Raw genomic sequence first — 14,444 nt, forward strand, 5'->3', positions numbered from 1 at the left:
TATAATGGAAGTCTCAGTGCACCAGCAGGTGGCATCATAATTAATTAAACGACATAATTGAGACATCAAAACCTTATGGAAGAAATATACATTTAATATTGTGCATAAAAATACAAATTAAAAAAGAATGGATTTCCTTTATCTTCCCTGAGAACATGTTTTGCTCGCAGTGGATGGCTGAAAGTTTTCTGTGAAGGACTTCATTTGCCACTTAATTATTTACACTAGCCCTGTATTATCTGGACTGTAATATTGTTCTTGCCATACACCATTCTTTAGATGGGCAGAAGCTGTCCTTTCTAGGGAAGGTCGGGGAGCCATAGGAGGAGGTTGGGCGTTACTTGCTATCTTCATGTCTGCCTTTGGCCTGTTATAAAAGCCAATTCATAAGGAGAGTGAAATCCATGTGTCTGGCTTAGTGTTTGGCCTCCTCATCTTCCCAGAGCCTCGGTCAGGCACGGAAAGTAGTTCCTTCCTTGCTCTACTGTGTTCAGATTTTCTTTATGTTGTACAAGGGAATGTTGTACGAGCTTCATCATGCTCACTACCAGGGTGGTGTATGTGGGCTTCTGTTAACTGACATTCCAGTCTTGGCATATCTAGACAAGTGGCTTGTTCTAGCCTTGCTATCCAGCTTTGTTGGCTAGCCTTAAATCAAGTACAGTATAGGAAATACTATGAGAATTTGTCTCTCTTATCAAACTGCTGAAGTCCCAGCTCCTGCTCTTGCATAGCCTGAATTAGTTGGAACTGCTATTTGACACCTCGGCTACCATCAGCCTGATGTATGAGGCATGGTCAGTAAGCGAGCTTCCTATCTATGGCTCCTGATGTGATAGGAACTCATTTCCCCATCAAAATATTAAGAGGCTTCTAGACAAGTAGTAACGTGCCTTCATTATTTATTCCCTGGCTGCATTTGACTTATACCTCAATCATGCAAGGAACCATGATGTGACTGTTACAAGCAATGTCACCAGAGTGACTGTTACAAGCAATGTTACCACAGGATTATATAAATGACAAAGTGCATAATGCCTATGTAATGCTAACCAACTTATGAAAAACATTTTTTATAATTATATTAATGCAAGAAACTTAAACTTACCTTAATGAGCACATAGACTAGGACAGGCATGAAGTCATCTGCTGCAGGAACTGATTGGTCATGTGCAAGGGAAAGCAGATTCATAATGGTTTGAGAGGCTCTCACAACACACTGCAATTTATCACCCGGTGTCTTGTATGCACTGATGCACACAATCTCAGCCTGAGCACTTGGCCAAGGACACTCATACTGGTACAGCTGTTAGAGAATCGACACAAAATGAAAAGCTATAAATTGCATCGTTATTTTGTAGCAACAGATTGCTACTTTTAATGAAGGCAAACTATTTTTAACAAGCAGCTTTATAAACCTGCTTATTCAAAGTCATCTTCTCTAAAGCTAAAGAGTAATGGGTTTTACAAATTGAATAGCATCAAAGCAAAGTGACATGCAGTGTTGGTAAGAACACTTCACAATACAGTACTGTACAGTGGAACTAGGTCCAACAAACCTTGATTCGGTAAATCTTTGGTTGAAACACACACTTTCCATGTGGGATTTACTCACCCAATTCGATGAACAAGAAATGGGGGATGTGTGGATTTGCTTAAGATGTTGAGATTGAGTTCACAGATGGAGGCAATATTACAAGAAATACAGTAGTTGGAGCCTTAAGAAGCCACTGAGCATATTTAACACCAAATTCTATGGGTCATATTTCCAGTTGTAGAGGTTTACGTTCAGTAAAATATGGGCTCTCTTTTTTTTTCCTTTCAAAATGAGATTTTGAGGTTTGGGTATGAGAAATGTGATAGATGTGTTTTAATCTCTCTTCATACCTAATCTCTTGGTTGTTGCCCTTCATATAACATGCTGAAATTATAATTTTGCTCAGTGAAATCAGCCCATAGAAAATGTTAGGTATGAATGGTAACTCTCTTAACATGTTTTTTATGCTCTAGTTATTTATTGTTATTATTTTCGTATGCCATTTTTTGTTGGGCATTTTGAAATTTTTGGTTGGGATTATTGTAACTAGTTCAGAAAATTGTTTGGCAATTGGAGATACCCTAACTACTCTCATAGTAGTCGAGTGTTTAAAGAGTTTCCTTTCTCAGTGATTAACCTCAGTAGTGGATTATTCTCCGATCCCCAAAAGCTTCCCAGCCACAATGAGGGGGCATACAAAATTGGAGTTTGTCTCTGGCATGCTTGTGTTTGCTACTGGGAGCTTTGTGTCTTAACTGCTGGCATGTAGTGTACACTACAGTGTGGTAAACTGAGGGAAACTACCCAGTGTTGCCAACCCAGAAAGACAAAATAGTTTTCAATAAACTGACCTTAGGTATCCTGAGATCCTTATGGGTTGGAGTGATCACAGCTGCTAGTTTCTTCATGTGCTCGTGTAACACCCTGTAGATCAATGGCGTATAATTTCAATAGTCTTCAGGTACTGTACTAGCATAAGTATCTAATGGAGTATGTATTGTTATATGAACTTTTGTTCATAATGAACAATGACTGCTCAAACCTATTTCCATCTACTGTTTCAAGAACAAGTGTGACAGTGAACTTGAGTGTTGGAAATTTAAACCAAGTACTAATAGCTAGGAGGCAGGGCACAGGAGCCAGATCTTGCTCGCCACAGACTGATAGATAGGCTATGCATATTAATATTTGACCAATGTCAAGAGTGCCATCTACTATAATTTGTGTATTACCTTGACTAAAAAAAATGGATAAACACTTATTTTATGACCTATTTGATGCTGTATAATACAAACTAACCAGTTCATAACCCTTAAAGATCTCCAATCACTACCTGCAATTACCTCCTGTGCTCAAATTGCCAAATGCAATTTTTTCCATAAATTTTGTGAACTATATTTTGTCATGAGCACCACAATGTAGGATTATACTTATATCTACTTATTGGGTAAGGTAAGTACAACCATTACAATACACTACAAGGTGGTGTACCCAAGTTTAAGCACATATTAACAAGTAATATTTCAATATTTTGACATTAAATGCACAGAGGCGCATCAACAAACTGCTGAAGACTGGGATACATTATTAATTTAATTAAACTGAGAAAGATAAGGCTCAGACAATTGAGACCGGTGGAAATTGCTGAGGAAAAGGTGATACTACAGCTGTTCAGCTGTTTGTGAATACAATAAAAAAACATGTCATTAAGACAAGACAAACTTACTGGTCCCTAGATACATCTCCATCACCATTGGGATAGAGAGCATGGATGTAGATGTGGGACATTACTACCCGCTCCAGTGCTAACTGAGCTGCATGCAACTGTTCATTTGTGCTACCTTGTGGAGATAAAATATTTGTTGTATTACTTCAAGAAAGATTATATTGCCAGTGCCAAATTTCCCATTCCAAGCTAATATGAATGCTCTACAATGTAAGGTCTAAAGCTTACTGCTGGGTTCACAAAAGCTGGTATAGTAGAATGAGAAAATTTAAAAGGCTAAATTTAATAGATTCTTAAAACTTTCACTCTACATAACAAAATGTTTCATATTTGTAAACTATATGATATTTTGATTACTTAAAAGTTTAATATTTTAGCAATGAACTGGTCATTTTAACATGGAACGGTGCATTTTGACAAGGCTGACGATCCATCAATACAAAAGTGACATCAGTAAATTACAAAACGATAATTAATGAGTAATCTAGGGATGCTTGATGTTTATAATAGGCATACGTGGTGTAAGTGTACCGAAGATAGTGACCACAAAAGAATGAACAACCTTTGGTAAATAAGAACATGATTAGTAATACAGTTGACTCCTAGTTCACTAGGTCATCTTTTACTCGGATCAAATATACTTGTTGTTAAAGTTGAGACTATGTCTGAGCCCAAGCACTTGGCTGCTTCCTAAGGAAAGATTCTATTGGTCCTTCCAGGTTGGATCTGGAACAGTAAGGGCAAACCTTTAATGCATTCACTGGAACACTATATTGTTGAATGTGAAACCATAAAAGATTTTAGACCTCCTGGCCTATTGCACCACCAACTGTGTAACTATTTCATTGACTCAGGTGTTCTGGATGGCATCCTAACAATTTATCCAAAATTTGCTTGTCCATTTTAAAGAATGAAGAACAATTTTATATTATTTTTAAGCTGCATCTCTTATGAACTTATCCCTGCCCGTGTGTGGCAGCGTACAATAGACAATTGTATTTACATATTCGTACATTGAAACGTATACACAGTCTAATGTAGTTGATAATAACAATGATATATATGTACTTCAGCCTACAGTTTAGACCTATTGTCATGTGTATGATCTTCTGTCCTGAGTGACAGTGAATACCAGCATTCTCCTCACTCTAATAAGACCTAATTCAATTCCACAGACCAGGCAAAACTGTAATTTTTGTCAATAAAGATGTTAATAATAAATAAATAAGGGCACTTCAACACACATCAGAACAGACAGCATCTTTCAAATGTCTCTAAAAGGGCATATATTGTTTAGTAGACAATGGAGAATTCTCATCCTGCCAAGAATGAGATGAACCTAGAAAGTTCATTTTCTGAAAAAGAAGTAAATCTTTCCATGTGCTATTTGTTATCGCAAGGAATTCCAAAGAGCACATTTACAAACTAACAAATGTATCATCTTGCTGTTCTTCCCATTCGCCACCAGACAGAAGCACAGACAAAAACACAAGGGTCCCTACCTCAAGCCTAGTCACATATCAGGTTACTAGTTCCAGTTCAACTGAGTGCAGGCAGTGACCAGCATTCAGTTAAATGGACTGTGTTATCAGTTACAAATGTGCTGAATTTTCATAATAAAACTGGGAGAGCATTGTGAACAACATTCAATGCAACATCAGTCAGCTATGAGATAAATAAATTCTTGCAAGTGAATACAAGTTATTAGTCAGCCCTGGCAGCTGAAATTCTGAATTACTGCTATGATAAATCTTGTTTAGAGCCAATTATATATTTGTTATTAATGTTGCTTAGTATCAAAATGTGCACTGGGTATGTGCCTAGGTTGTGTATTGTTCGAAAAGTCTGATTTGACTGCAATGTTCTGTCAGATTTTAGAAAGTCAAATAAGAGGGTTGAATTATACAATTCCTCCAATTGTTGCCAAAGTTCTTGAATATGTACTGTTTGTTTATCAAATCTTAGTTACTATGAGTTAATTTCCCTCACTTATATATATTTCATGTAGTAAATTACACTTGTTAATTAAAAAACAAATTTTCAATTTTCATTTAAAATTATGCAACTAACAAACATGTTGTTTAGCAAGTAAATGTAATGTGAATTTAACCAATGGATCATAATTGATTAAACCATATTCTTAAATACATTAACAACAAACTTACTTATCCACATTGGATCCCGTTCAAGCTCGGAAAAAAGTTGAGTCAAGAAATTTTCCACAAGTTGTACTTTCTCATCGGGAACAGTGAGCACAGTGAAGTCATGAGTGAAGCGACTGAGGTTCTGTTCTCGCCGCTCAAGGAACATTCGAACACAAACCCCAACAATGGATGACATCACAACGGCCCCATCAGCATTTATTCTTGATAAAAGTCTGAAATTTATTTAGTTTAGTAAAGTTTTAATTTGACAGATAAGCTTGACTTTCTTATAGGCAAAAAAATAAACATTTCTATCAATTGCACAAAAAATACAATATTAATCAAATATATAAAAGGATAAAATTTGGATTATTCATTTGGATTGGATAAAGGATGTCACAATTAATCTGAATAAATTTGGAAACATTGAAATTTAATCTAATTCAACTCACTTTTCTAGGTGTGCAATAGTTGTAAGTAAGCCTTGTCTACTACGGACAAGATAAGCAACATAAGGAGATCTGCTCCTATAGTCCTCAACCAAACTTCTAACGAGATGTTCACGACCCTGAAATTGACAGCACAAATTATAAATTAGTGATACAGGAAGATAGCCATTAAAAATTATTAGACATCTAATCCACACATACAAACAGAATGGAAGTGACAACGTTTCAGTCTGTTCTGGCTCGTCACACAACTTGTCCAGAATGGACCGAAACGTTGTCATTTCCAGTCTTCTTGTATGTGGGAGTTGGGTGTCTAGTTTTTCACCTATATTACTGTGATTTACTATCACGTAGCCACTATCTACAAATATAACTAGACATGTAGTAATTGCATAGAAGCAATCGAAAAAGTTAATGGGATATCCTGTTGGAAATTTCTTCCATTATAAAGAATAATTTGTATACAGTAATGTGTATTGGGTTCAATGATTACAGGATACAGTATCAATTAAAAAATATGAAAAATAATGAGGTCACAGAACATACTGGGGGTTATAGTTTCAGTTTTTATTATAACGGTGGTTGCATCAGCTATTGTAGTTATGTCTAGTTGTAGGTGGTTGTGATTGTCTAGCATTGTGGTGGTTGTAGTGGCTTTTGTAGTATAGTATATTGTTTTAATTATAGTTGTGGTTAGATTGGAGGCTTATAAAGATGCAGCTATAGTTATGATAATGGCTGTGTCTGGTGATTGTGATTATGGTACTGGTTGTAGCAGTGCTTGCAGTTTTTAGTGATTGTAATGGTATTTGTGCTCATGTCTGTAGTACTCGTTGAGGTTGTAGTGGTGATGTAGTTGTAGATGCAGCAATGGTTGTGACTACAGTGGTGGTTGCAGTCACATGCTCACCACCAAGTGGTAGCCTAGACTACCCTGGGTGCCCTCGCCGGCCACTCCTCACTCCTCACACAACCTCACAAGCCACCCAAATAGAAATACCTTGAAATCCTTTAAAATCAAGAGAAACCATTACCATGCTTCTCCTTTTCCTAACCATTTGTGCTTTCTCACCTTGAGTACTGCTCGGTACTCACTTTACCTTCTACCAGAAGAGATATCTGAAAGAAATTCAATAAATAGAATGCAATGTGTGTTAGTGGCTTTGCAAGAATGTAACTCTCAAACACCAATGTTATGTACTCTCACAACCCAATGTACCTTTTTGTGTATACATAAAAATACAAAATAAATATGAAGCACTCATACACAGTAAAATGCCTGAACTACTGGGACTTTCTAAAAACATTTTAAATGTACTCTCTGGAAATGAGACAAGAGATCACATAATATAAAGATACTCAAAGATCAGATCTCATGTATGCACAATAACATAACTGGGAGCAGAAGATAAGATAGGGAATACAGAACAGACCCAGTGAGGAGATAAGGTACAAGAGGCAATTGGACAAGTTCCTGCAGGAAATATCAAATCAGTTGGATTTAATAGAAACGTAGACCTGATAGATGCTGTAAGCAACAACCTTAAGTAGTAGGCATGTATCGGTCTCAGGAGACTATGGAGTTGCACTCTGGTTGTTGGTCTGTAGTGGCTTCTCCAGGGCACAAAGCCAAGGTAGGTTGATATGGAGGAGAAGCTGTTACCCAAGCAGCAGGTCTCCCCTCTCCACGGTGCCCCAAGTCTCCAATGGAAAGGCAAATGCCAATAGGATTGGTTCCAGCGCCATCGCAGAAACTGTGAACTGTGAGCTCTGGAGTTGACCTCAAAGTTGGTGAAAGAAGGCACAGGGACTCCAAACCTGGAGACTGCCGTGGCCGGGGCCGGAGAAGAACCACCCCCATCAAGGGCAAGAACAAACCCCAGCTTCCTGAAGCAGAGCCTGGGCCACACAAGCCCCAGGAAGCGGACATCCCAAGCCACATCCACGGGTTCCAGACAGAGATCGTCACAGCCCCCTTTCACCCGAGGCCGGCTTCCTTCAAGACCAAGCAGAAGGAATAGTGATAATTAATTAATTATATTATTATTATAATAATTGTTGTATTTAATAATTATCACTCTTCCTTCTGCTTGGTCTTGAAGGAAGCCGGCCTCGGGTGAAAGGGGACATGATGATCTCTGTCAACCTTATAATATCCTTACAGATCAAGTTATCAGGCAGGCCTAGCCCCTGGCCAGGCTTGGAGGAGCAAAGAACTCTTGAAACCAACTGCAGATAAACTACAGGTAATCATTATGTTAATATCAGAGCACATTCTCTCCATATTATCAGCGCCCATTCTCTCAATACTACATAGTATAAGTACCTATTTCCTCCACATGTTACACAGTATCAGCTCTCAATTACCTGAGAATCAAAGAGTTGAACACAGCGCAAGGTTTCATGTAACTGAGCCACGAGGGAACGGTCGTGAAGGTTAGTTGCTTCAGCCAACTGACACCGTAACCATGTCACCACATCATTATCTAAGCTGGAACTAAATGAGCAAATGTTTAGAGGCCTTTCATAAATATTTTTAAAACCTTAAAAAATTAGTAATAAATGTACAGTACTCTAGTTTACTACAAAGATTTATCAAATTAACAAATCACACACTGTTTACCTATAAAAATTGTCTCCATCTACTGGCAATATCATGCACATTTGTCAACAAAGTCCCTGGCTTATCCTAATTTTGCACAGCACTGCTTATTAATCTGACCCCATGAATATTCTTCTCAATATACTTGTGTATATTGAGAAAAAACAGACTTCCTGATCCCAACAAAATTATTTAAACAAAATTAAACATGGACAAAAAACAAAACATACCTTGAAATATCACTGCTATGATTCCAATAATCATAGTGCAAAATTTACTATGATTCCAGTAATCCCACATATACATTAGAATGGTATTAAAGCTCATACATACTCTGTTCCTGTTGGAGCCCCAAACTCTGGTAAGTATGGAGACATGGAGAAGTCTGCAATGCTCAATACTAGTCGCAACTTTCTTTTGGCATCAGCAAAGGCGTAACTCGTTTCAATACTGCTTGGGTCTATGAACAGTCTTTCGTCCTCCTCAGTCTTTGCTATTTCATTAACTTGTCTGTGGAGTTAATTATTAGTTAAGATGGTTGGTACAGTAATGCAATATCTACATATTAAATACTTCAGCATCTGTAGAAAAAATTTGCAAACTAATTGCTTCTTACTGTAATAAACAAAGTGAATTCATAGTTGTTTTAATTGGTGAACTAGCACATTAGAAAAATCTGGCTTTAAATAAATAGGGCAAGATTTTTTCTGAGCATGACACCCAGATGCTCCCTAAATGTCCCTTTCAGTGTTCATGCTAGTCAGGACAGATGACATTGCAAACAAACACGGCCCAGATCTTTTTCAAACATCATTACTCGGCCGCACTGGTGTTAAAGATACACTGAAGGAAAATGTAATGCATCCTGGAGTGACCACAAGGTAAACCCACACTCAATATCCTTTCAAAGCCCTACTTGGACTGAACTTTAAGCAAGGGGATAGAAACATCCCATTTTGAGAGATATGCCATCCAGACTGGACACTAGTGCCCATGAAGGGTTAAATGGGCCCCGTGTAAAGCCTACTCAAGGACAGCCTCTGACCAACCAAGGAAACCATACCTGGAGTTGCATCCAACCCAAATCTGTGATAAGTTGGAGGACCCATCAATGAGAACGTTATGCTTCATGTGAAGGAAAAAACAGGTTCCTTCCTCCAACCAGAAATATACATGTGGAAAGCTCTGGGCAAAACTTCAGGGAAAGTGGATACCATAGTATCAGCTACAAAACCAGACTCCACTGGCACTTGCACAGTCTGAAGTCAAGATGGTTTTGGGGCTACATCTAGTGTAGAATGGTAAGAAGATGGACGCTAAAATGATAGAGGTAGAGGCCACTGACAAGTAGAGAAGTGTAAGCCTCTGGAGCAAACTCACAAATATTAAGGACTAGGGCCCCAATGTCACTCTCCCAAAAGATTGGAGGCTTAAAGCCCTTGCCAATTAATATAGGTCCATAAGCATAAAATACACAGTACATGTGCTCTCAACTACAAAGCAACATCATAATAAGCAAGTAGAGCTTATGTGTAAGCAAGTTATGTGACAGAAGCACTTGCAAAGATTCTTGTTGTGATGGGGATAAAAATCTTGAGAGCTCTGCAGGTGATGAGAGTCTTAGATGGACCACAGGAACATCCGAGGGGGGCCTTACCTCAGAAAAAGCCAAGAAATACATGCAGTATAGTACATACTCCAGTGTTATATGATTATACATAAAAGGCCTCTTAGCTTGAAAATTTTACATAAATACTGAATAGAATTTGCATATTTTTCTTACTACAACGTGCAGCATGTAATTATTAAATTATGTTCCGATTTAGTTTTTATTTACTTACATATTATGTTGCGTAGAGACCATGCCATCTGTTTCTGAAGTATCCATTTCTGGTTTCTTATTTCTGTATTTTGCCAGAATATCATCGCTTGTTTCTTCAATTGTAGGAGGCCGATTTTCTTCAGACAAAGCTCGTCTTATATTCAAATCTTGGCTATTAAGTCCTGAACGTATATATGCTGTATCATCACCAGGCCTACTTCCAGGTTTACGGCGGCCCTTAAAACCAGGGAGCTTAAAATTTTTGAAAAATCCTCGCTTATGTTTTGCGTCACCATCAATAGCATCACGATCCCCTCTTTCAGCCGTTTTATCAAAACTAATACTTTTTGGTATTGCTCCAGTGGCTGCCATACTGATAGCTGGTGCACTTGGCTCTGGGGTATCAATTGAGTCTGTTGTGGGTCCAGAACTAGCATTAGAGGTAGAGCGAAGCTTGCCAGAGCCTCCGACTACGTCAGATCCAGAACTGCTGGAAGATGCTAAGCTAGTTGTACTCAAATGTAAGCTGCTGTCCTCTCCTGAGCCACGATCACTGGACACAAGTTTATGATGAGGATGCACAACAATGTGTCCCCCTTCACTATTATTACCCAAATCCATAAGAGGAGCATTGGATCTTCCCCTACTACCATCACCAATAAAAGTATTAAGCAAAAGATGTTGGTCACCTGATACAATGCCATTATTGGGGAGTGTCGAAAGATTCAGGCTTAAACGCCCTAAAGATTGTGTGGCAGATGCAATTTCTTGTTCTTCTTGTGGCAACTCTTCCTCTTCTCTGTCAGATGGCAATCTGTCCATAAGACACTGGTCTTCTTCAGCAGGATGGATAGGTTGAAATTCTACTCGAGGGGGAGTTGCTGGTCTGCCACTTCTATGTTGCAATACTGGAATGGGTTTTAGAATACCACTAGGAATGCTGTTACCAGAATCTGTAGTTAATGAAGAAGGCAAAACAGGCATTGGCTTCAGTATTCCTCCACTGCTGCTTCCTCCCATGGCCCCACTCAATGTTGCATCAACTGGAGAACGAGACCCATGTGCACGAGGTGTAACAATATCTTCCTGGTGTAGAGTCTCACGTCTCAGCAAGTCGCTTCCACCCAGCTCCACTTCAACTTCTGATCGGCCCGTGTCATCTGACCGGGCAACACTCTGTGCATCATCGGTGTCAAATTCTGTCATTCTCTCAGAGTCTGAGGCTAAAACATCTGTGCTCCAAGCTTCCGAGGCAGTTTCAAAAGTTTCTCCAGTTGCATCTCCACTCAGGTAATCTCCTTGCATTCTATCTAATTCTGCTAAATGTCGATTTAATAGCTGATCATGAAACTGGTCCCCACGGTCTGCTCTGTCTGCAGCTTCAATAGTTTCAGAGTCACTAGCTAGGACATCAGTGCTCCAAGTGTCAGACACTAAAGATATAGTTTCATCACCACCTATTAGAGGTTTGATTTCAAAACGTCCAAATTTTTCCTCAATATCTGCTCTTGCTGGTTTGGGAACTGTAACGGGGACATTAGGTGGAGGGGGCTGGTTTTCTTCTCCACTTCTCAGGCCTGCTTCTTCACCCTCTGTTACCTGTGATGAGGGAGTGTCACGGCCTGACACATTGGGAGTTCCCCGGCCTGACACATTTGCCGACACCATGTCTGACAAGTTATCAGGTTGATCCTCCTAAGAAAAGGAAGAAAACAAAATAGGCATATGAAAATCCTGACCTACATTGTATCAAATAAAATACCAAAACTCATAATCACATTATAATTAGGAACAATACTTCATATACCACCTGGATAGAGGGCAATGGCTCATAACTCAAAAGGACGGAAAATTATTACAAGAAAGATAAGGGATAAAATAATTAGAATCAAAGCAATAATCTATAAAAGCATAACACAAGGGAATATGTTAAGACAAATCAAATAGTTATTAAAAATGGCAAATAACAGTAACGCACTGTACTTCTTTTCGTAAAGTATTGTTCTGTAGCTAGCAGTAGCTACGGAACAATACTCAGCTGCTACTGCTAACACCATAACAATACAGTCTGTCCACAGCAGTATGTTATTTCATTATTGGCCATGTTGAATATATTCAACTTAAATTGCCACAAACAAAATGTGCATCATTCCCTCCCAACAAACTACTTCTGTTTGTGTTAATTACCACTACCAATGCATTGTACACGAGTACACCAAATTGTCTCTTACTCACCATATCTGCCTTTTTCTATTACTCTCAAATTCAAATACAAATTATTCATTGCTTTATCCTCATCCATTTGCTCTACATGACTACACCACAAGAGTACACTCAATACTCAAATGTAAGCTGAGGAAGTTCTTCACATTCCTCATCTTGTCATATCACTGATCTTTATCCCAACACTGATGCAATAAGCTCAAACACGCAGAAGGAAAGGTAACTAAATGAGATGTTTGGAAGTCCAATTCATCAACATTTATAGGATAACCTAAACGCTATTTGGGAAAGAAGTTCCAGTACATATTCTATAACGGAGACTAGAGGGAAATGCAATGGAAATATTAGAGATAACCATAGGAAAATATTAACCAGTGAATGAATTCAAAGTAGGAGGAGATGAGAAATTAGTCGGTGATGGCCAAGGTAGATTCTGTAGTGGAGTAGGCTACAACTGGAACAGCAAGTGGAGAGAGCAGTTAAGGACTTGCAAGAATGAAAATTAAAATGCTCTTATTGTGGCAAGTATTTAGGCACTTGGTCAGGTACTAGGCCCATTGATTAAGCAGTACACAAGAAAAAGTGAATAGAGGGAGTTGGTAGAATGATATAACTTGCTGCAAAGAGCTTTACATAGAAGTAAATCATGCAAAGAGCTAATGTTATAATAAAGTGAATGGTTCTATGTTAATATAGGACTATGACAGGGTTATGCAAAGTCCATATGGTTGTTCAATGTATACAGTATATGAATTGAGTCAAGAGGGCAGTCAAGGTGGGAATGCTGTACTAGAAAAAGAGTTTTAAATTAGTGTATGATAAGAATTAATAGCTTATCTAATTTGATGCATGAAGAAGATACAGGTCTTCTTGCAGAAGAATGCAAAAGGTACTGTTTACGTATATTAGTTGGAAGTTTGGTTGTGTGAAATAAGAGGTGACTGGAGAAGTCATCACGTTTCCCATCTTATTTCTTTTTCTTAAATGCTATTCAGTAGCTCTCAATCTCAACCATGCTGCTCAAGTACAGTAATACTGTAGTATAAACATGTTATTTGAGCTTGGTTCTAAACCAAGTTTTTTGAACATGGTAAGTTCAATATTTTACAGTAAAAATCCTTAAATTAAAAGCATGGTATGGAACATAATTATTAGAAAAATCGTGCAAAAAAGTTATTTATTAGTGATGTACCACTACCTGCTCAACATCATCTAGGCTTGACGCAACACTGTGATTGCTTGCAGCCTCACTAATCGCTTCTAAATTATCAGAGGTGTTGCCAATTGAGCCTTCATCATGGGAAAGTGAAAATCGTGTCCTTTTTTCTATAGTGGCCTCCCCTCCACCACCATCACCTTCGTCTTCTACGTTCATTCTCACACGTGATGTTGATTTTGTCTGTGGAAAGAAAAAACAAATTGAGAATCCTAAGAGTGTATTTGATATTAAAACTGGCAGTTATTTATTATCACTAAATCTTAATTAGCATTAACCATTAATGACATGTTCATATCATCTTAATGTACTGTACTTTCATATAAATACATTTCTAAGGACTATGCTCCCAAAATATTGTTCACAGTTTTATTATTTATTAATTCCAATACAGTATTTATTTTTCAATCGGTGTGTCCTAATAAACTTAACCACAACTCTCTTGAGATATATGCTGCTGTAGTTTTGTAGTACCGTATATACTACGCCATACAAATATAATGCCAGTAGGATCAGGACCAAGTTACAGCAGTCACTCTCCCACAACCATCTCTACTTGAAACATCAATGTCAACACCAAGTCTTACTATGGAATATCTTGCCACTGCCATCATCCTTCAACTGTATCAGCTAGCGGAGCTGCCATTCCTAAACTGGTGTTGACTCCAGCATCCTACATAACTCGTATCATTATGAATAATTTACCACTGTCATAGTTCCACCTT

General features: G+C 38.2%; 1 protein-coding gene across 4 annotated transcripts in view; it reads right to left on the reverse strand.

Moving 5' to 3' along the window:
- Gapvd1 (GTPase activating protein and VPS9 domains 1) overlaps positions 1 to 14,444 on the reverse strand; it is a 43,777-nt gene that overhangs the window by 14,157 nt on the left and 15,176 nt on the right. For 3 of the 4 annotated variants that reach the window (XM_069331834.1, XM_045740040.2, XM_069331835.1), the window contains exons 12-20: positions 13,699 to 13,902; positions 10,300 to 11,975; positions 8,792 to 8,968; positions 8,224 to 8,353; positions 5,860 to 5,975; positions 5,429 to 5,640; positions 3,264 to 3,378; positions 2,389 to 2,461; positions 1,109 to 1,306 (exon numbers count right to left, since the gene is read on the reverse strand). In XM_069331834.1, coding sequence (XP_069187935.1) covers positions 1,109 to 1,306; positions 2,389 to 2,461; positions 3,264 to 3,378; positions 5,429 to 5,640; positions 5,860 to 5,975; positions 8,224 to 8,353; positions 8,792 to 8,968; positions 10,300 to 11,975; positions 13,699 to 13,902 — 2,901 coding nt within the window. The remainder of the gene's footprint in view (positions 1 to 1,108; positions 1,307 to 2,388; positions 2,462 to 3,263; positions 3,379 to 5,428; positions 5,641 to 5,859; positions 5,976 to 8,223; positions 8,354 to 8,791; positions 8,969 to 10,299; positions 11,976 to 13,698; positions 13,903 to 14,444) is intronic. The other variant, XM_045740041.2, reaches the window with a different exon arrangement.

This window comes from Procambarus clarkii, chromosome 26 (assembly GCF_040958095.1).
Source record: "Procambarus clarkii isolate CNS0578487 chromosome 26, FALCON_Pclarkii_2.0, whole genome shotgun sequence".
NCBI lineage: Eukaryota > Metazoa > Arthropoda > Malacostraca > Decapoda > Cambaridae > Procambarus > Procambarus clarkii.